Source organism: Symphalangus syndactylus, chromosome 18 (assembly GCF_028878055.3).
Source record: "Symphalangus syndactylus isolate Jambi chromosome 18, NHGRI_mSymSyn1-v2.1_pri, whole genome shotgun sequence".
Classification (NCBI taxonomy): Eukaryota; Metazoa; Chordata; class Mammalia; order Primates; family Hylobatidae; genus Symphalangus; species Symphalangus syndactylus.
Window position 1 is genome coordinate 54,972,939 of NC_072440.2, and position 21,138 is coordinate 54,994,076.

A 21,138-nucleotide genomic window follows, 5' to 3' on the forward strand; every position below is an offset into this window, starting at 1 on the left:
CCTCTTCTTTTCCACACCGGGGAAGTTGCTAACTATATGCCAAAGCCAGGCATAACTATTCCTAGACAGCCTCAGGCTTCACAGCACAGAATGGGTGTGGGCTTGGGCACGGGAGGTAGGAAAGGAGATGTGGGCACCTCGTGGAGCTGAAATGCCACCCATCTCCCAGCCCCTGGGTCGCCCACATCACTCACTCCTTCTCCTTTCCCCACAGGACTTTTAGTGCACTCCAGACAGAGCTTCAAAGAGACAGCATCATGAATATTTATTATGATTATTTTATTTAAAAAAATAAGCTCCACATCTCCGGACAATAAACTACAATACAGTAAAAAGTAGCATCTGGTGTTAGACACTCTGCCGACAGGCTGCATGCCTTCAGTGCCGGCAAAGGCTCTGCACAGACGTCCACGGTATTCCACACTGCCTCCCCCATTTCCGAAGTCCCTACTGAAATGAGAAGGACACTGAGGCACACAGGGGAAGAGAATGGCCTGAGGTTAGACTGCCAGGAAAGGCACATGGGAACTGGGCCCAGAAAATTCCAACCGTTCCATACAAAATGCTACCCAGCAGGGAAAGAGAGCCACTGTCTTCTTCCAAGTGACCAGTAATGCCACACTCATGGGGCAGCAAGAAGGGTGGCAAGGGAACCAAGCCCTGACCCGAGCCCAGTGATCAGGCCAGAGCCCAGCCAATGGGACTCACCCACAGGTCCAGGCTCACCCCCTCACCTCCACCGCACTGCCCTCACTCCAAAGCCCAGCCCTCCTTGCGGAAGACCAGCTGCACGGCCTCATTCACGTCATTCACCACGTGGGAGGCCTCCATGAGCCCTGGACTGAAGCATAAGTCTCGGTGCCCATGGAATGGAGGCTCCCCTCCTCCAAGGACAGGCTCCGTGGACTGTGGGTTCCTGGGATTGTAGACGCCTGTGCACACCAGGATGGAGATACAGCTCTGGCTTGCTGAGGGCTGTTGCTGCTGTGGGCCCCCGGCCCCTGGTTCTGGCGCCCCATCACGCGTTGCCTTCTGCAGGTACTGGTGGAACAGGTTGGCGCCGTATATGTCAGACATAGGGTTATCACTGGCAGGGGCAGCCACACCGGAAAAGGAAAAAGAAGAAAACCCTAAATCAGTGTTGCAAAGCAAAGGGAGCAGAGAAGAATTTCGGGGCAGAAGAGTCAATTAGATATAGGGAAACGGGGGTGAGAGTAGAGAGGGAGGGAGGGAGGGAAGGGGATGTCATAAAAGGGACGAAGGAGGGGGAGCAGAGCCTACCCCACAGCATAGAGCTTCCGGATGGGGGCGGCCCAGCCCCGCCTCTCCGCCTGTCGCCTGATCAGGTCCTCGGCATACTGGTAAGTGAGGATGCTGGGTTTGCCCATCAGGCCCTCGTATCTCAGCTCCTTGCCCGTCACTTTCTGGTAAATGGTTTCCAGGCACAGCAGAAAGGTGCCATGTCCAAACCTGCCAGAAATGAGCACGCAGCAGTTCAGTCTTCCTGATCTCCAGGCTCTTCTAGAGAACAGGACTGCCATTGTCTAAGCAGCAAACACACAGACCAGCCTTTTCCCCAGGGTAAGAGCTGACATGTAGCAGACACTGTGCAGGCACTGGAGGCAGCATTTCACATTTCCCTCTCAGAAAAACTCTGAGATGACACTATTTGTAAAACGAGGAAACCAAGGCACAGTAAGTAAGATTAAGTAACTTGTTCAAGAGGGCAGAGCTAGGATTACAACTCAGTCTGTCTCCAGAGCTTAAATCCTGCTGTAGAGCTGAGGCAGACTACGGTTGCGCTTCTCCTCTTCTTTGCTGGTGTCCACTTTCAGCTGACCATATTGCCACTGGGTGTGAAAAAGACCTTCCCTTGCCTCCCTTCCAGCGAGGCGTGGCCATGTGACTAAGCTACAGTCAAGGAAAGCAGAAATGCTGGGCTAAACTTTCAATAAGTATCCTTAAAATTGGGGACAGGGAGCCAGGCGCAGTGGCTCATGCCTATAATCTCAGCACTTTGGGAGGCCAAGGCAGGTGGATCACCTGAGGTCAGGAGTTCAAGACCAGCATGGCCAACATGGTGAAACCCTGTATCTACTAAAAATGCAAAAATTAGCTGGGTGTGGTGGCACATGCCTGTAGTCCCAGATACTTGGGGGACTGAGGCAGGAGAATCACTTGAATCCAGGAGGCGGACGTTGCAGTGGGCCAAGATTGTGCCACTGCATTCCAGCCTGGGCAAAAGATGAAGACTCCGTCTAAAAAACAAACAAACGAACAAACAAACTGGGGACAGGGCATTCTTCTCTGCCCTCTCTGCCCTCCCCAACTCCTTCCTGACACCTGGAATGCTGATATGATGGCTGACGCTTGGGTACAATCTCGGCTCACTGCAACCTCCACCTCCTGGGTTCAAGCGATTCTCCTGCCTCAGCCTCCGAGTAGCTGGGATTACAGCCACCCGCCACCATGCCCGGCTAATTTTTATATTTTTATAAATATACAATTTTAGTAGAGACGGGGTTTTGCCATGTTGGCCAGGCTGATCTTGAACTGACCTCAGGTGATCCACCCACCTCAGCCTCCCAAAATGTTGGGATTACAAGCATGAGCCACCACATTTTTCAGTGTCATTTATGTAAAGAATTCTATTTTTAATTAGAAAAGTTCATCTAAAATCTGGTTTGTAAATTGAAATCTGCCCCTTGCTTTTCAGTTCACAGCGACATAACCAACCAGGCCCACTGATCTAGTGTCAGCATACCCGCCACTAGGAATAATACTTCAGAGACAATGCCAAGCGTCGAGCCACAGACATACACTTTAAAAGTGACAAGAGCATACCATACTCCGTCTCTCTGGGACTACTGAGACGGGCCCTGAGGCAGTACTGGGCCGTGCCCACCCTCTGCTGACGAGCACTGTTGACTGGGGGTCAACAGCAGGCTGAGACTCAAGAGACTAGCCATGCAGATAACAGCAACCGAACAGTACACAGCAGCTGTCAGCTGGCCTTCAAGTAAGCACCTTGAGGGCCAAAAAAGGGCTGCCTCTATCTGTGCTAGCCCCAGAATAAGATAGGACAGATGATACCAACACAGCTGAGCAGGGAGTGTACGCACCTGCATGCCCCTGAGAAAGCCATTTATCCGCTGGGTCTCAGTTCTCTGGTCTATACAACTATCAGAACAAGCCTTGGCCAGCATGATGGTGCACGCCTGTAATCCCAGCACTTTTGGAGGCTGAGGCAGGGGGATCACTTGAGGCCAGGAGTTCAAGGCTGCAGTGAGCTATGACTGCACCACTGCACTCCAGCATGGATGAGAGAGTGAGACACTGTCCCCGCAAAAAAAAAAAAAAATAAAAAAAATAAAAATACAAATCCTTGCTTCCTCCTGCCCTATGTCTTAAGGGTAAAAGGAAACGAGAAAGTGAAAGAAGCCAATGCTACAGGGTGGAGCCAAGGAAGGAAGAGCAACTGAATAATGTGCACAGATACGGTACGAAAAGTGCCCAGGGTTTGGGACCCACCAGACACGAAGAGCATGTTCTGTTAAGATTCAGGGGGCAGGGGTCACGTGTGAAACATCCTCTCAATACATCCTCAGACTCCATAATCTGTAGTTTAGGTGTAGTAACTAGTATGTGGAGTGGTCCCTGAAAGCCCTTCCAAAGGCCAGGTTACTGCAGCAACAACAGGGCCTACCTAAGTAAGGTCCCAGCACCCCGGATGTCAGGACGGGTGGGAACTGCCTGAAGGACTGCCCAGGCAACAGCCAGGAGTGGACCACCAGGCCAAGGCTGGGAGCTTTGTGTCCTCACCTGGGCATCTTGGCTTCAGCCATCCACAGGAGATCCATGTTGCTGGCTAGGATGGGGAGGTGGGGGTAGGGGGGTGTCGCCAGGCCAGCCCCAGGGCTCCCATTGCTGAGGAGGACATCCATGATCAGCTGCAGGCTGGTCTCCCAGCGGACCGGCTCCCCTAGGAGGAGCACCCCTTTAAAGAACAGAGGCGCAGATGACGGCTGCAGGGCAGATGGCAGGCGGCAGGCCCTCAGGATGCCAGCTAGGGCTACCCACCCACAAGCCCTCCACCCATGCTGCACCCAGCTGGGCAGGGGCACAGCTCCCCAACAAGTCTAGTAGAGCCCCTTACCCATCCACCCTGGGTGCACAAGGCCCAGGGCCCAGGAAGGAGATTCCTGAGGGCTCCCATTCTGACTTCAGTCCACCGGTGCTTCACAGAAGAGGTTACAAAACAAAAGCAGCATGTCTCAGGGCTACTTCTCCTTGCTGGCTGGGACTCTGCCACCACACTGTCCTCACATGACTTAGCAAGGGCCCCTGTTCCCTCAGTCACTTCTCTCTGAGCCCCAGGGACCGGCAGAACCTAACAGCCAGGACAGGGGGTGTGTAGTGATAGAGACTTGAACCCCAACCTGGACTCCACCGATTTTCCTGTATGACTGTGGGCAAGTAAATTCTCTTCTCTAAGCCTCAGTTTCCTCAACTGCAACTACATAACAGCAACACTACTTACAATGCTGTTGTGAGGATAAAAATGAGCTATATCATCAGTAAACAGCCCAGGACTAGACACACAGTAAGCACTAGGCAAAGGACACTGCTGATACTAAGGTATAGGGCCGGTGAACTGCAACCAGACCAGTGATTCTCAATGGGGCAGCACCGCCACTGATGAGGTGCTTTACAAATCAGAGGCAATTTTAGTTGTCGCAATGACTAAAACCTAACAAGTGAAGGTTGTGGGAGGGGGAAAGGGATGCTACATACTCAGGACAATCCTGCGTAATCAAAAACTATCCCACACTAAAATTAATTTTTAAAAAAGCCATCCCATGGCTGCGTGCGGTGGCTTGTGTCTGTAATTCCAGCACTTTGGGAGGCCAAGGTGGCAGGATTGCTTGAGCCCAGGAGTTTGAGACCAGCCTGGGCAACATAGTGAGAGCCCGTCTCTACAAAACAAGAAGAAGAAAAAGAAAAAACTTTCCCATGTCCTAATAACATTTGAATGTCCCACCTGATATCCTGATATCCACATAGGTGAACAACCTTTTCAGAATTACTTCAATAATTCTACTTTACACACAATCACAAAGTATTTTTGTACAGCTTCAATAAACATCAACTTTTCCAAAAATACAACCAGATTTTTCCAAAAATACAACTATCGTGTAAGTCAAGAGAAGACTGTACTTTGCCTTTTCAAAACTCTACCAAGAATTGTTCCCTATTTTGGAAAATTACTTGACCAATGGCAATGCTGCCCCTAATTTCTGAGTCACCAGTAAAACACACCTGTCACACCTATAAACACACATCAGCCTGCATTTGTAGCTGTTAACATTCATGGTGATTCTGTTTAGTGCAACCATTTTACTTCTTGGATAATTACTACATACTGAAATACATTATCTTCTTACTAAAAATGTTTCCTTTAATATCCCCCTATTACAGTTAGGGCTTTATACTGAACTAATTTTTAACGTGTGTATAGAAGTTATATTACCTATGAATTTCACTTCAGGATAATAATGGGGATATTCCAATGTTCTTGCTATAAAAAGGGGAGAACTGGGTTTAAAAGTTGAGAAACACTAGACTAGATCACCTCTATGTGCCTTTCCACCACTAAGATTCTCTAAGCTTACGGTTTTCCTGGAATAGTGAGTGGCACGGGGAAGGAAAGACTAACAACAGTCTCAGAGGTGGTGAGTGGCAGATGCAGACCAAAGCCCGAGTGTTCTGACTCCAAGGCCCCCTTGCTGCTGAACCAGGCTGCAGGCAGTCACACTGAGACAGCCTGAGGGCCAGAGAGGAGAGGGAGAAAAGACTTCACAACTAGGCCGGGCGCGGTGGCTCACACTTGTAATCCCAGCACTTTGGGAGGCCGAGGCGGGCGGATCACAAGGTCAGGAGATCGAGACCACGGTGAAACCCCGTCTCTACTAAAAAATACAAAAAATTAGCCGGGCGTGGTGGCGGGCGCCTGTAGTCCCAGCTACTCGGAGAGGCTGAGGCAGGAGAATGGCGTGAACCCGGGACGCGGAGCTTGCAGTGAGCCGAGATTGCGCCACTGCACTCCAGCCTGGGCGAAAGAGCAAGACTCCGTCTCAAAAAAAAAAAAAAAAAAAGACCTCACAACTCATCAAAGAGGACCTCTCTTACCTTCAATGCGGGGGAAGTCATTCCTCGGGAGGGGCTGCAGAGAGACAAAGAAGAGGCTATCAACACAAGTCACCTTCCACTCCTGGAGAACCACACCCCCACCTCCAGGGTGCTGGGAGGGGAGGGGAGACACACTCCACAGACTCCACAACCATGGTCAAGCCCAAGCCAAGGGAAAGCTGGAGAGGACTGAGAAAGATGCGAGAAAGGCGAAAAGACAATGGCCAGGTGGGGCCACAAAACAGGGAGGACACCACGGGTGAAGGCACCAGGAGGAAGGGTGGTCAGCTGTCTTTCTCTGGTGGGAGAGGACACAAAATACAGCCAAGCAAGACTCTAAAATCAGGCAGCTAAGGTGAGCCCGTGGAGACGAAAGCGGCATCACGCCTGATGGGCCATTTCTCCTCATGTCGGTTGTTCAGCAGGCAGCTTCACTCAACCAGCCTCGAGGGTCCATTCCATCCCCAGGCCATGGTAGTCTTGGCTCTGCCACTAACCAACTATGTGACCCGGGACAGGTCACTCCCCTGTGTGGGGCTGTCTCTGAGCTATTCCGAGATCTGTTCCAACTCTGACATTCTGGTTCTCCACAGAACTTGCACAGGTCAGGGAGAAAGCCCTCACAGGGGAGGAAGTGCTCTGTTCCACCAGAAAGCTCTGGAGGAGGAAGGACTTCAGCTATATCACCAAATAAAAAGTTATCTGTTTATAACTGCAGTCGTCAAACTGTGAGAATGGTCTGACTCAAGACCTCGGCTATGTGATACGCAGACGGTGCGATGAGGAGAAAGTGAGCCAACGGGCACCTCAAGAGATGGCAGTCATGCTGCAGAGTATCACCAAGGGATCAGATGAGACAGGGAACAAAGTCAGTGCTCAAAAATGAGCCCAGAGCAGAGGGCACCTGGGCAGATGTGCAGACTGACCAGTGCTTCCTCTGCAATCAAGCTGCCTCTCCCGAGGGCAGCTCAGTGCCGGGCCTCAGGATCGCTAACTTCACAATGGCCAGCTCTCCTGGGCAGCACTGGGAAGGCCAGCCAGTAAGTCTGGAATTCCTTGTTGGACAGGATGCTGTGGCTCTGAAACGGGTTCCCAGCTAATTACAAGCAATACAGAGAGGACAGGGCGTAAAGCCGTTCGCTTCTCTGGGCTTTTTCCTTTTTTTTTTTTTGAGACAGGGTCTCGCTCAGCCGCCAAGACTGGAGTGCAGTGATCACAGCTCACTGCAGCCTCCAATGCCTGGGCTCAAGCAACCCTCCTGCCTCAGTCTCCTGAGTAGCTGGGACTATAGGCATGCTGGCTTTTTTTTTTTTTTTTGAGACAGAGTCTCACTCTGTTGCCCAGGCTGGAGTGCAATGGCGTGATCTCAGCTCACTGCAACCTCCGCCTCCCAGGTTCAAGCAATTCTCCTGCCTCTGCCTCCCGAGTAGCTGGGATTATAGGCATCCATCACTGTGCCGGGCTAATTTTTGTATTTTTAGTAGAGACGGGGTTTCACCATGTTGGCCAGGCTGGTCTGGAACTCCCGACCTCAGGTGATCCACCCGCCTTGGCTTCCCAAAGCGTTGGAATTACAGGCATGAGTTACCATGCCTGGCCAAATTTTTTTTTTTTTTTTTTTTTTTTTAGAGATGGGGGTCTCACTATGCTGCCCAGGCTGGTCTTGAACTCCTGGGCTCAAACAGTCCTCCTGTTTCAGCCTCCCAAAGCGTTGGGATTACAGGTCTAAGCCACCGCAGCCAGCCTCTGGGCCATTCTCACAAATCCAGGGAACAAAACCCTTAGCTAGATGTGCCTCCAAAGAGGCATGGACAAATCACAGCTCTGCAGGAGGACTTGCAAGGTCAGCGACACAGCCACTGCAGGGCACTGGAAGAGTGAAGGATGACACAGCCCAACCCATGCTCCTTATTACCGTGGTCTTTAGCCGCCGCTCCAGGTCCACCATGTCAAGCAGAGGGAAGGCCATCCGCAGCTCATCTATGGTAACGACATTTCGGAAGCCCAGTCTGGAGCAAGCTCAGGAAGTAATGCTGGACAGTTCTTGGGGAAGATGCCTTTCTGAATGCATCAAATCACAAGTGAAGGGAACACAACCCACTCCTGATCAAGCCAGGCAGGAGGGCACCAAGCAGAGCCCAGCAAGGATGGCACAAATCCTGCAGGTGCTGGCAGGCAGGCTGTAACTGCACAGGCAGAGTAGAGAGGGCAGCTCCCAGGTAACCTACCAGCAGACACCAGGCACATGCCAGCTACCAGGTCCTATACTGGGCACAGCCTAGGGGGCAAAGGCACATAAGAATCTCTGTCCCCAGCTGGGTGTAGTGGCTCATGCCTGAAATCCCAGCACTTTGGGAGGCTGAGGCAGGAGAATGGCTTGAGCCCAGGAGTTCCGGGCCAGCCTGGGCAACATAGTGAGACCTTGTCTCTACAAATAAAGTCAGCTAGGCATGGTGGTGCACACCTGTAGTCTACTCAGGAGGCTACTCAGGAGGCTGGGGCAGGAGGATCACTTGAGCCCAGGAGGTCAAGGCTACAGTGAGCTATGATTGCACCACTGCACTCCAACTTGGGCAACAGACTGTGACCCTGTCTCAAAAAAAAAAAAACAAAAAAAAACAAAAAACTCTGTCCGCAAGAAGCCTAGCACATTCAGAGCCCATCAAAACCAGTGTTCTGAGAACAGTGCTGCCAGTCAGTGCTGAGTTCAGAAGAGACTCCTCAGTGGGCTGGGGAGTCCAGAGGAGTCATGGAGAAGTAGGGCTGGAGCTAAAATCTTAAAGGATGAACCCAAATCAGCAAGGAAGAGGAGGCCTTGGGGAGGGGCAAGCCAGCTTCAGCCTATCTCCTCTAAGATCTGCCTCCATTTTCCTGTCCTCAATTCCAACTTGCAGTCTTAACTGGACATGGTTTCAGATCACTCTCAAAATGAATTTCCCCAAAATCCTGATTCTATCAGATTGCCCCATCAGCAATAAAGCCTGCCCTGCCCTCCACTGCCCTGAGAAGTCAGTCAGACTCCTCAAGTTTACTTCCAAGGTTCCCAACACCCTGGCACCACCCTTCCTGTTCTTTCATTCCTCTCCCTATCCCATTCCCAACCTTCTACTTCCCCTGCCTAGGAAAGCCTAGCCATCTCCTGGGGCTCCGCTGTACCCCTCCAAGAAGCCACAGGCAACTCCTGCCCCAGGGATACTCCAACCCCTCCCCTCAACACCTGTGGCGCAGCTCCTGTGAGCTTATAGGCCTTCAATCATACACCATCGTAAAGGCTCCTTTACTGCTCACGGTGTTATTCTTGCCTCCTCAAGCACAAGCCCTTGATTTATTCGTAAGCCCTACGCCCTCATCCTGATCCTCGTCCCATTCAGAGTGTGCAGCAAACTGCTGGTACACAGGATGTGCTCAGCACAACTCAGTTGCTTGAAACGGGCCAGGTATTATTCCGCAGGCTCCCAGAGACAGGCTCCCAGTAGCTGCTTCACTACCACTGGCTAATAAACTGACTGGGCACCCCCAGGAAGAGGCTACAGCAGGGGTTCCCAAACCTAGTTACAGAACCACTAAGAGAGGTGTTTTGTTTTTTAAAAAATACAGATTCCTGAGTTTTACCCTAGACCTAGTGAATTAAGGGTCCAGTGCAGATACCCTGGAATCTGTATTCTAAGCTTTGCAGAGGATTCTGATACAGCGGTATGAGGACTAGCTTTTGGAAACCACCAGACATGACGACTGACCACAATCGGGAGCTGTCCTCCCTCCCCTGAGCCCACAACATCACCTGTGTACCCCAGCACCCAGCACTCCTCATTACAATCCCCACTCAGCTAAGGGAGGAAACACCCCAGCCCTGCCCCTTCCCTTCAGCCAGAGTTAAGACCAAAAGGATACCTCTGGGCATTTTCCACCACGGGCCCCTGCCCAGACACCAGCATCCGCTTCTCATGGTACTCTGAGAAGAGCTTCATGGGGCTGTGAGAGAGGATAACTTGGTCTGCATCCACCTGTAGGGACAGCCAAGACAGGGGAGGGCAGAGGAAGACAGAACCATTGAGGGAAATAATGAGACAAGTGGCAGGTCCTTTAGCCTAGGGAAGGGAGAAACCCGCTCAGAAAAAGAACGGGGAGCAAAGCCCTTTCTAGCATCCAGCAGCACTTCTAAAAGGCACCCAAACAGATCTGAGAAGAACCTGTCTCATTTGGTTCTTGCCACACAAGAGACCAGAAATGCCACAGACGTGGGTTCTGACCACTTGCTACTGCCACCCTGTCAGGTTAGGTTTGGATTTCCCAAGCCCCCACTTGGAAGCCATAGGGTTCATGTGTGCTCCCTGTGACTGTCACAGAAACTGGTCTTTTACTTTCTATTTTCATTTCTGCTAAGACTGAGCTGCTTAACATTTATACTAACCCTAACAATGCAGCCTTTACTTGGAAGGTTTTTGGAATTCACTCTGGAAATCACAGCAAGGAACCAACTTTATTCCGTCACATTTTACATGCAACTTTGAGCAGCATCATCTAATCAGTCAGCTATTTTATTTACTCTCCTAGTTCCAAAAGACTCTTTCCAAAAGCTGAATTCACCCTCAACAAACAAGAATGCATCAAAGTTGGGACATGGTGCAGGGCTGCAGGTGGCTGAAGAGGACAGCACTCCTTCAGGTGTACACATCATACCCAGGAAAGCCAAGGTGTGACTCCAGAGCCACACCTGCTATTCCTGCTATGCAGAGTTCTAGACATGTGTGTGACCTTTGCTTTCCAGGGACTCACCCCCCGATGCCCAGAAGAAAAGAAACAGATACAAGGACATAATCTACAACTGCCAAATACACAGGCAGGATTTCTGTGTTCAGCTGTGGCCATGACCTAGGACCAGGTGATTCCATATCCCAACCCAGGGGAAAGGGACTTGGAGCTGGGGCAGGGGCTCCATTAGGAACCAGGTCCTTGGGCTTCCATGCCTCTGGCTGCCTTCTCACCTCGCACCCCAGCAGGGCTGACAGCTCCTGGGCTTTGCTGTGTTGTAAGATGTTCCCAGCATTTGTAACAAAAACCACGGGCACCCGCAGCTGCCCCTGGGAGTTCACCAGCCTCCGGAAGGCTTCCAGAGCAGCAGGGATCACTCTGTGGCCCCGCACAAGCACTCCATCGATGTCCAATAGGAACCCAAAGGTGGGTGGGCTCTGCAGAGATGGTAAGATAATTACCAGTACATGAGTAACAAAGAAACAACCCTTACAAAGAGAGGCTCAACCCCATCCTCGGGTCACTCATGTCCCTTGAAAACCTATGTCAGAAAGAACAAAAAATGAAGATAGGATTCTGATAGGGCAATCTTTAAACAGAAAATAGAGAAATCCAAAGAAAATATAATCCCAACACTTATTTTTAATCATTTGTTTTTACAGACAGAGTCTTCCCATTGCCCAGACTGGAGTACAGTGGCATGATCACAGCTCACTGCAGCCTTGACCCACTGGGCTCAAGGGATCCTCCCGCCTCAGCTTCCCAAAGTGCTAGGATTATTAGGCGTGAGCCACTGAGTCCAGCCTAATCCCAACACTTTAAAACAACCAATTAATAGTTTCCCTTTTTTCTCTATTCTCATATTTGTCTTGTAGCTACAAATGTACTATATGCGATTTTACATCATCTCAGTTTTTTTTGCTTGACATATCATAAATATTTTTATGGATTACAATAGTCTTTATAACCATCTTTTAAGATTTTATTATAGCAAAAAGTTAAGAACAAAATAACCTCATCACTACAAACAATATAAAAATGTTTCAAAAGTTTCTTGTCTCCAACTTACTTAGTCCTATTCTTGTCTTGCATAATTTCCAGAAGACTTTTATAAATCTATAGTATACACACCTTTCTAATCTTAACACACACATACAATCATGTTGACTTTGTTTTCCAACTTACTTTTTTAGTTGGTATCTCTTGGCTGTCTTTTTTTTTTTTTTTTTTTTTTTTTTTTGAGACAGAGTCTTGCTCTGTCGCCGAGGCTGGAGTGCAGCAGCATGATCTCAGCTCGCAACCTCTGCCTCCCACGTTCAAGTGATTCTTCTGCCTCACTCTCCCAAACAGCTGGGATTACAGGTGCACCCCACCATGCCCACCTAATATTTGTATTTTTAGTGGAGATGAGATTATGCCATGTTGACCAGGCTGGTCTCAAACTCCTGACCTTAGGTGATCCACCCACCTTGGCCTCTCAAAGTGTTGGGATTACAGGCTTGAGCCACTGCACCCTGCCCTATCATTCCATATTAATTATGCATAGCTCTATTTCCTAAACATCATTTCTGGCTACATACTATTCTGAGTGAATAATTCACTAATATTGTTCTCTATATTTTGGACAGTTAGGTTTTTCCACAATTTTGCTATGAAAAACAATACTACAAGGAACCTCTATAGGAATACTGATTTTTTCCCCATATTATGGGTATTTCCTTGAGCTAGATTCTTAAAAATAGGAGTAATAAATCAGAGAGAGCAAATGTAATTACGCAAACACCTACTGACAAACTGCTGTTCAAAAACGTGTCCACTGGCAACGTACTTTACCCTTACAATATCGATTTTCACAACTGTTAATTATCAAGCTTTTTGATAATTTAAAGGTAAAAAAATTATCTCTGTTCTATCTGCATTTCCTGGATTTATAAAGTTGAATGCTGTTTTTAAAAATCATTCCATTTCTCATTTTATAAACTGCCTGTTAACATACAAGATGTTCTTCAATCGTCAAAAAAAATCTAACCTAACTTGTTTGCTATTTTTCTTTTGTTGGTGCCAACTAGGTCAAGTCATTCTTACTGACACACCTACTCTATGCACAGAGCTCCCTTTATAAAGAGCAACCAGAAACAGAAATGACGCTAACAGGCCAGGTGTGGTGGCTCACGCCTGTAATCCCAGCACTTTGGGAGGCTCAAGAGGGTGGATCACTTGAGGTCAGGAGTTCAAGACCAGCCTGGCCAACATGGTGAAACCCCGCCTCTACTAAAAATACAAAAATTAGCTGGGTGTGGTGGTGGGCGCCTGTCAACCCAGCTATTCGGGAGGCTGAGGCAGGAGAATCTCTTGAACCTGGGAGGCAGAGGTTGCAGTGAACCGAGATCGTGCCACTGCACTTAAGCCTGGGCGACAAAGCTAGACCCCATTAAAAAAAAAAAAAGAAGAAAAGAAAAGAAATGGCGCTCCAGTCCCTAGTTTCTTAGCTAGGGTGACAGAGCAAGTAACCAGCCTAGAAAGCAAACTCTAAAACAGCAGCATTTTTGCAAGTGCAAATCAATTCTAGGTAAGTTCTAAATAAATAAACAGAATTAAACAAAGGCAGTTTCTTCAAAGAGAATTTTGACCCAGACAATGAAAGTGTTAAATACATCCTGTAACAAAACTCTTTGCACCCCCCAGTCACCCCCAGACTAGATGAGTGGTTCCTGCTTGACTACATGGTTCAATGAGAAGACAATTAGACAAGCAGCCCCAGGACAGTCTACAGGGAGCCTTGCACTAAGAGATGAGCCCACACCAGGGGAACCTGACCCACAGGGGTGGAGAAGATTGGCCATCACAGGTCTCCTAGGCCAATTTAAGGAGTTTGAAAATGGAAAGTGGTATCATCAGACCTGAACTATAGAAAAAAATTTGGCTGCAGAGAAAAGACTGCATTGGGTGGACTGAAGGGAGTCAACTGAAAGAAGACCAGGTGGGACCAAACGCAACCAAGACAGAGAAGATGGAGGTTTTACCTGAGAGGGTGGTGATAAGAATGGAGATCAGGTGGGGTGGGGGGAGGGGGGAGGGACAGCATTAGGAGATATACCTAATGCTAAATGACGAGTTAATGGGTGCAGCAAAACAACATGGCACATGGATACATATGTAACAAACCTGCAGATTGTGCACATGTACCCTAAAACCTAAAGTATAATAATGAAAAAATAAATAAATAAATAAAAAATAAAAATAAAATAAAATAAAAAAAGAATGGAGATCAGGGGGCATTATCAGAGACAGAACAGTCATGACTTGGTAACCATCGAGATACAGGGGTGGAGGTAAGAGGGAGCCACACGGACTCCCATGCTTTTTTATTTTGGTCTGGGAACCTGGGAGGATGGATGCAGGTATGAGTCACTGAACCAAAGGGCACAGTAGGAGAGGGCAGTGAGAGGTCATTGGAGGATACAAGGTTAAGTCCCACTTTGGACCTGGGAGACAGGCAAGTGGAGACATCAGCACTGGACAGGTCCTGGAGGTGAAAATTTGGGAAGGTCTCGCCTCTCAGAGAACCAGGAAGAACAATACTACTTAATAATGGACCACACAAGACCTGCCAGCAAAAGACAGTGCAAGGAGGAAAACCAAGAGCGTGTGGGGTCCAGGTAGCTGAGGTATGTCTCAGGGTCCAGTAACATAGGGACTGGAGTGGCTGCAATGATCCCATCTCCTTTCCACTGAACAGGCAAGACTCCGGGGAGCGGCAATCTTCCAGCTCCTCCATGTTAGCTTGTACACGATCCCTCCAAGCTTGGACAATGACAGCTACAGAGCCAAGCAGGAGGAGGGCAGGGACCCTGGAAAAACAGGAGGAAGCAACTCGAGCTAACAAGATATCACACCTGAACACCAAAAAACAGCTGCCAAGAGAAAACTGACCAAGCCCCACATGCCACACAGGAAATGCCTGGACAAATGGTGCCTCTAACCCTTGGCTTCACAGGCTTATGCTGTTGCACCCAGACCTGTCACTGTCGCAAGCACTCAGCCAGACATGTAACAAAGGCATTTTTATGTATTCTTTTTGGCAGCCCTTTGGGGAAGTGTCAGCATCTCCAAATGGCCTTGCCTAGCAAAATGTGCCTGGTTTATACAAGGTGTTCAATATACAGGCACTAAATTACCTGACTGGACAAATAGGACACCAACCTCAGAGAGAACTCAGCAAGGGTCACCCAGTTCACAAGTGCTGAATTCAGGATTCAGCCTCAAATTCAGCTGGCAACTCGGCAGCACCTCAGAGAAAACAGGGGACCCCAGGACCGCTTCCCCCACCTCCTGCCAGCCCCCAGCTGTGAGTTCCATTTCTTCTCTCTCCTCAATACACTCATGTACCCTCAGGGATCCCTGGAGCCCCTCCCTATTCCCCAAGAAATCTCACTAGAATGGGGGTCCCAACCTAGGCCCACAGATAGATTTCAGGATGGCCATAAATCCCCTTTAAACACTACATGCATTTTTCCTGAGAAAAGTAACTATAGCACTTTTCAGATTTCATTTTCTTATTCTTCTCAAGGAGAATCACTACCAGGGCTTAAAGGGAGGAGGGGATGTGATTTGCCCTTTACTCCCATACCTGGCACAGTGCTTAGACTCACAGATGATCGACAAAGGCTGACTGGATGCTGAATGACCCAAAGGATAAATGATTAGGGAGAAATAGACACTTCCTGACCACCCTATCCCTTTCTGAAGGAAAAGAGTGGCTCTTAGAAAATAAGTCCCTGGAGGTAAGCACTGGGTGATTCCAACACTTTTTTGTGGCGTGATCTTGGCTCGCCGCAACCTCCGCCATCTGGGCTCAAGCGATCCTCCAACCTCAGCCTTCCAAGTAGCTGGGACTATATTGCACACCACCACACCCACCTAATTTTTGTATTTGGCAGAGACGTGGTTTCGCCATGTTGGTCTTGTCTCAAAGCTGCTCTCGAACTCCCAACCTCAGGCGATCTGCCCACCCCGGCCTCCCAAAGTGCTGGGATTACAGGCGTGAGCCACCGCGCCCAGCCAACACTTTAAGAAACAGCCTTGGCTGGGCACGGTAGCTCACGCCTGTAATCCCAGCACTTTGGGAGGCCGGGGTGGGCAGATCGCCTGAGGTTGGGAGCTCGAGACCAGCCTGACCAACACGGAGAAACCCTGTCTCTATTAAAAATACAAAATTAGCTGGGCGTGGTGGCATATGCCTGTAATCCCAGCTACTCAGAAGGCTGAGGCAGGAGAATTGCTTGAACTCGGGAGATGGAGTTTGCAGTAAGCCAAGATCGCATGGTTGCACCCCAGCCTGGGCAAGAAGAGGGAAACTCCACCTCAAAAAATAAATAAATAAATTTTTAAAAGGCCTAGATTTTAAGTGATATTAAGGAATTACTAATGTTGTCAGGTATGATATTGGCATTTTGGTTATGTTCAGAATGTCCTTATTTTCTTTTTTTTTTTTTTGGTTGAGACAAGACAGGGTCCCACTCTGTCACCAAGGCTGGGTACACTAGTGTCATCCCAGCTCACTGCAACCTCAACCTCCTGAGCTCAAAGGATCCTCTTGCTTCAGCTTCCCAAGTAGCTGGGACTACAAGCATGTGCCACCACATGCCTGGCTAATTTTTTTTTTTTTCTTTTGTAGAGACAGGGTCTCCCTATGTTGCCTGGGCTGGTCTGGAACTCCTGGGCTCAAGTAATCCTTCCAACTCCAAAAGTGCTTGGATTACAGGTGTGAGCCATGGCACCCAGCCAGAATGTCCTTATTTTCTTAGAGGTACACACAGAAGAATTTAAGGTTGAAATGACAAGAAATCAGAGATTTACTTTAAAATCTTAGAGCCACAAAAACAGGAGGAGGGAGATAAGCAAAGCAGGTGTGGAAAAATGTTAATCATTGCTCAACCTGGGAGATGGGCACAGGGGTTCATATTATTCCCCATTTTTGAATTTTTGAAAACTTACATAGTTGAAAAAAAAAACAGCTCATTTGTACAATGGTTGCAAAATTTACCATACATAGTTTTAACGGTCATTGCCTAAACAGTCACAAGATTTGCTTTCCTTTTTGTTTTTTTGTTGTTGTTGTTTGGTTGGTTTTTTTTAAGACGGAGTCTCACTGTCACCCAGGCTGGAGTGCAGTGGTGCAATCTCGACTCACTACAACCTCCGCCTCCTGGGTTCAAGCGATTATCCTGCCTCAGCCTCCCAAGTAGCTGGGACTACAGACGCGCGCCAACACACCCAGCTTACTTTTTATATTTTTAGTAGAGACGGGGTTTCACCATATTGGCCAGCCTGGTCTCAAACTCCTGACCTCATGATCCGCCCGTCTCAGCCTCCCAAAGTGCTGGGATTACAGGCATGACCCACCACGCCCGGCCCAAGATCTGCTTTCTTAAAAATAAGAATCCATAGCCCCTGCTACTTAGAACAGCAAAGTTTTCAGGAAAATTGAGCAATATCCATAAGGCTCCCTCACCCATCACTCCAACCCCTCCTCAACCTTCAGGATGTACACAGAGAACCAGGCACCCAGTACCATAAAAGGGGAGGTGTACATCAATTATAACAAATGTACCACACTAATGCAAGATGGTAATACAGTCACGCACCACAACGATGTTTCAGTCAATGACACACTGCATATACAATGGTCCCTTAAGATTATGATGGAACAGGAATTCATAGCTGAAGAAGAGACAAGAGAAAAGGTAGCTGCAGAAAGAAAAGAAGAACATCCAAGAAAATTCACAGTGAAGGGTTCAGCAGAAGCTTTTACAGACCTCAAGTTCCTTAAAAAGTCTGAAACATGAACTCCAACACCAAAAGGTTTTCATTACTAGGGAAGAATGTTTATGGTACATTATCTGCTTACAAGCAAACCTATGACAAAAAAAAAGAAACCAAGCAAACCACAATGGGCATATTTCTGATAAGAGTGACACCTCAAGAGCCTCAGAGAGGTCCTTCAGAAGATATCCAGAAGGCGGCACTGTTATCACAGATGACAGTTCCATGCATATGACTGCCCCCTAAAGACCTTCCAATGGGACATGGTGTGAAGGCTGAAGACAGCGATATCTTACCTGACCTGACCTTATGTAGGCCTGGGCTAGTAGGTGTTTGTGTCTTCATTTTTAACAAAAGTTAAAAAAAAACTTTTTTAAGGTAGGGCATGGTGGCTCACGCCTGTAATCCCAGCACTCTGGGAGGCGAAGGCGGGCAGATCATGAGGTCAGGAGATCAAGACCAGTCTGGCCAACATGGTGAAACCCCATCTCTACCAAAGATATAAAAAATTAGCCGGGCGTGGTGGTGCACACCTGTAACTTTTTTAATAGAAAAAAGCTGCCTGTAATCCCAGCACATTGCAAGGCCGAGGCAGGCGGATCACGAGGTTAGGAGATAGAGACCACCCTGGCTAACACAGTGAAACCCCATCTCTACTAAAAATCCAAAAAATTAGCCAGGCATGGTGGCGGGCGCCTATACTCCCAGTTACTCCGGAGGCTGAGGCAGGAGAATGGTGTGAACCTGGGAGGCAAAGCTTGCAGTGAGCCAAGACCATGCCACTCCACTCCAGCCTGGGCAACAGAGCGAGCGAGACTCTGTCTCAAAAAAAAAAAAAAAAAAAAAAAAAAAAGCTGGCTGGGCACGGTGGCTTATGCTTGTAATCCCAATACTTTGGGAGACCAAGGCAGGCGGATCATGAGGTCAGGAGTTCGAGAGCAGCCTGGCCAACACAGTGAAACCCCGTCTCTACTAAAAATACAAAAATTAGCTGGGCGTGGTGGCAGGCGCCTGTAATCCCACCTACTTGGGAGGCTGAGGCAGGCGAATCACTTGAACCCGGGAGGCGGAGCTTGCAGTGGACCGAGATGGCGCCACTGCACTCCAGCCCGGGCAACAGAGCTAGACACCGTCACACACACACACACACACACACACACACACACACACACGAAAAAAGCTATGGAACAATGATATAAACGAAGATATTTAGTACAGCTGTACAATGTGTTGTGTTTTAAACTAAGTGCTATTACAAAAGAGTAAAAAATGTTAAAAATTAAAAACTTGGTAAAGCAAAAAAGTTAAACTAAGGTTAATTTTCTTTTTTTTTTTTTTTTTTTTTGATAGAGTCTTGCTCTGTTGCCCGGGCTGGAGTGCAATGGCCCGATCTCCGCTCACTGCAACCTCCCTCCCAGGTTCAAGGGATTCTCCTGCCTCAGCCTCCCGAGTAGCTGGGATTACAATAGATCCATTACATAGATGGGGAAACTGAGCTTGGAAAGCTAAGTAAATTGCCTTAAGTGAAGCCGCTAACAGACTGCACGGGATTCAATTCTAAAGCTCGTGCTCAAACTCTATGTCATCCTGCATTCTTCTTTTTCTACTCTACCGGAAGAGTCACTTGGAGACATTTCGGGACTCTACAGAGATGCTAGAGCCAATACGATAGTTACAAATAAGGGCGATATTTCCTTATATTTATATCCTGACAGTTTGTAAGTCCTTTTATCAACATATTCTCATTTCATACTTCCACCTTGGTCACTTCTAGCTATGTGACACTGGCCAAGTCACTCAGCTTCTTTGAACCTTAGCTGCTCCATATGTAAAAATCATAAAAATAATACAGCTGTTAAGAGCTTAGACTCTGGCCCCAGACTACCTGAGTTCCAGATTCTGCCACTTACCAGCTGTGTGCCCTAGGGTAAGCTGCTTAACCTCTCTGTGCCTCTGCTCCACCTATAAAATGGGAAGACTAATAATAGTACTTTCCTCGGAGTTGTTATACGAATAACCGTGAAGTACTTAGAATAGTGCCTGGCACAAAGTAAGCACTATGTGCTTTTTTTAATGCAAGTAATTTGGCCGGGCGCATTGGCTCATGCCTGTAATCTCACCACTCTGGGAGGCCAAGATGGGCGGATCATCTGAGGTCAAAAGTTCGAGACTAGCCTGGCCAACATGGTGAAACCCTGTCTCTACTAAAAATACAAAAATTAGCCAGATGTGGTGGCATGTGCCTGTAATCCCAGCTACTCGGGAGGCTGAGGCAGAAGAATCGCTTGAACCCAGGAGGCGGAGGTCGCAGTGACCAGAGATTGCGCCACTGCACTCCACCCTGGTGACAGAGACGCCGTCTAAAAAAAAAAAAAATGCAAGGATTACTGTGAAATCAGTATGTTAATGTAAAATCTTACTTGCGGGTTTAGAAGACAAAGTGATTCCTTTTTCCAGAAACGGCAAAACGGCCCAAGGGAGCGTGAGAGCCGTGGATCTGACCAACCTGGTTTAGTGTCCTGTGCTGTCTCCCAGCTACAGGACCTGAGAAAACGTACTTGAAAACGCGTCAAGCTTCGGCTTCCTCACCACACAAGGTCACACCTTCTCAGAAGTTGCGGGGAGGCTCACACATCACTACCGCGCCGGGCACACAGCAGGCGCCGGCTCCAGCCCTCCTGCTCCCGCCCGCGGAGCCTCCAGCGCTCAGCCGAGGTCTGAACTGAACCCAAGGCCCGCACCAAACCCACGCGCACTTGGGGGCGGAGCACCCGCAGGCGCGGCTTCCGGCGCGCGGCCCAGTTTCCTCCACATGCAGATGACAATCACGACCCAAACGTCCTCATGGTGGAAATCAGAAGACGCGCAGGGAAAACAGGGACGTGGAAACTGCCGGGAAGCGCAGGGGCTGACCAGCAGCCTGGCCGAGGCCGTCCTGACTAGCGCTCTCCTGCCGCAGTAGCGTTTCCGAGGCCGCCGGCCAGTCAGAGGGAGGCAGGGACATCCGCCCTCCAGCAAGGGCGCGATGCACTCGGGCGCGACGACGGTCCAGGCAGTTCCCAGGAGGCTGGGATGCCAGCCCGGCCGCCCCTCCTTCCCCGCGGCTCCCCGCCCCGCCTCCGGCCCTGAGTGGCGAGTGGCTCGGCCGGAACCCGGACGTCCTCACCTGAGCGGGGCCCACAGCATAGCACCTGCGGGAGGGGCGGCCCGGGAGCCCCGCAGTAGCGCGCGCCGCGCGCCAGCAAAGCCCGCGCGCCGAGCCGAACGCAGCCACACAGCCCCACGCAGCCATCCGGCCGCCGCCGTGCGCACGTGCACAGCGTGCCGCCCGCCTGCGAGTCCGCCCGCTGCACAGCCAATCAGCGGTCGGCG

General features: G+C 49.2%; 1 protein-coding gene across 2 annotated transcripts; it reads right to left on the reverse strand.

The window, feature by feature from the left end:
* Positions 1–258: 258 nt before the first annotated feature.
* Positions 259–21,121, reverse strand: HDHD5 (haloacid dehalogenase like hydrolase domain containing 5). Of its 2 annotated transcripts, none has more exons than XM_055251911.2 (8): positions 20,933–21,121; positions 11,175–11,378; positions 10,081–10,193; positions 8,105–8,198; positions 6,190–6,223; positions 3,823–3,997; positions 1,282–1,470; positions 259–1,087 (listed from the first exon to the last, which is right to left on the reverse strand). In XM_055251911.2, exons 1-8 carry the CDS (start codon positions 21,056–21,058, stop codon positions 751–753), a joined length of 1,272 nt encoding a protein of 423 aa, XP_055107886.2. In that variant the 5' UTR covers positions 21,059–21,121; the 3' UTR covers positions 259–750. The 2 variants fall into 2 exon arrangements, with proteins under 2 accessions (XP_055107886.2, XP_063479375.1); XM_063623305.1 differs by lacking the exon at positions 20,933–21,121 and adding an exon at positions 20,187–20,324.
* Positions 21,122–21,138: the final 17 nt, after the last annotated feature.

Bases quoted from the DNA above. Each gene is read 5' to 3' on its own strand.
- HDHD5 (XM_055251911.2), bottom strand. From the start codon at position 21,058: ATGGCTGCGTGGGGCTGTGTGGCTGCGTTCGGCTCGGCGCGCGGGCTT. The intron at 11,379-20,932 runs GTGAGGACGTCC...CCATCTCTGCAG, and splicing joins ATGCTGTGGGCCCCGCTCAG to AGCCCACCCACCTTTGGGTT. The intron at 1,471-3,822 runs GTGAGGACACAA...CATTTCTGGCAG, and splicing joins GCTGAAGCCAAGATGCCCAG to GTTTGGACATGGCACCTTTC.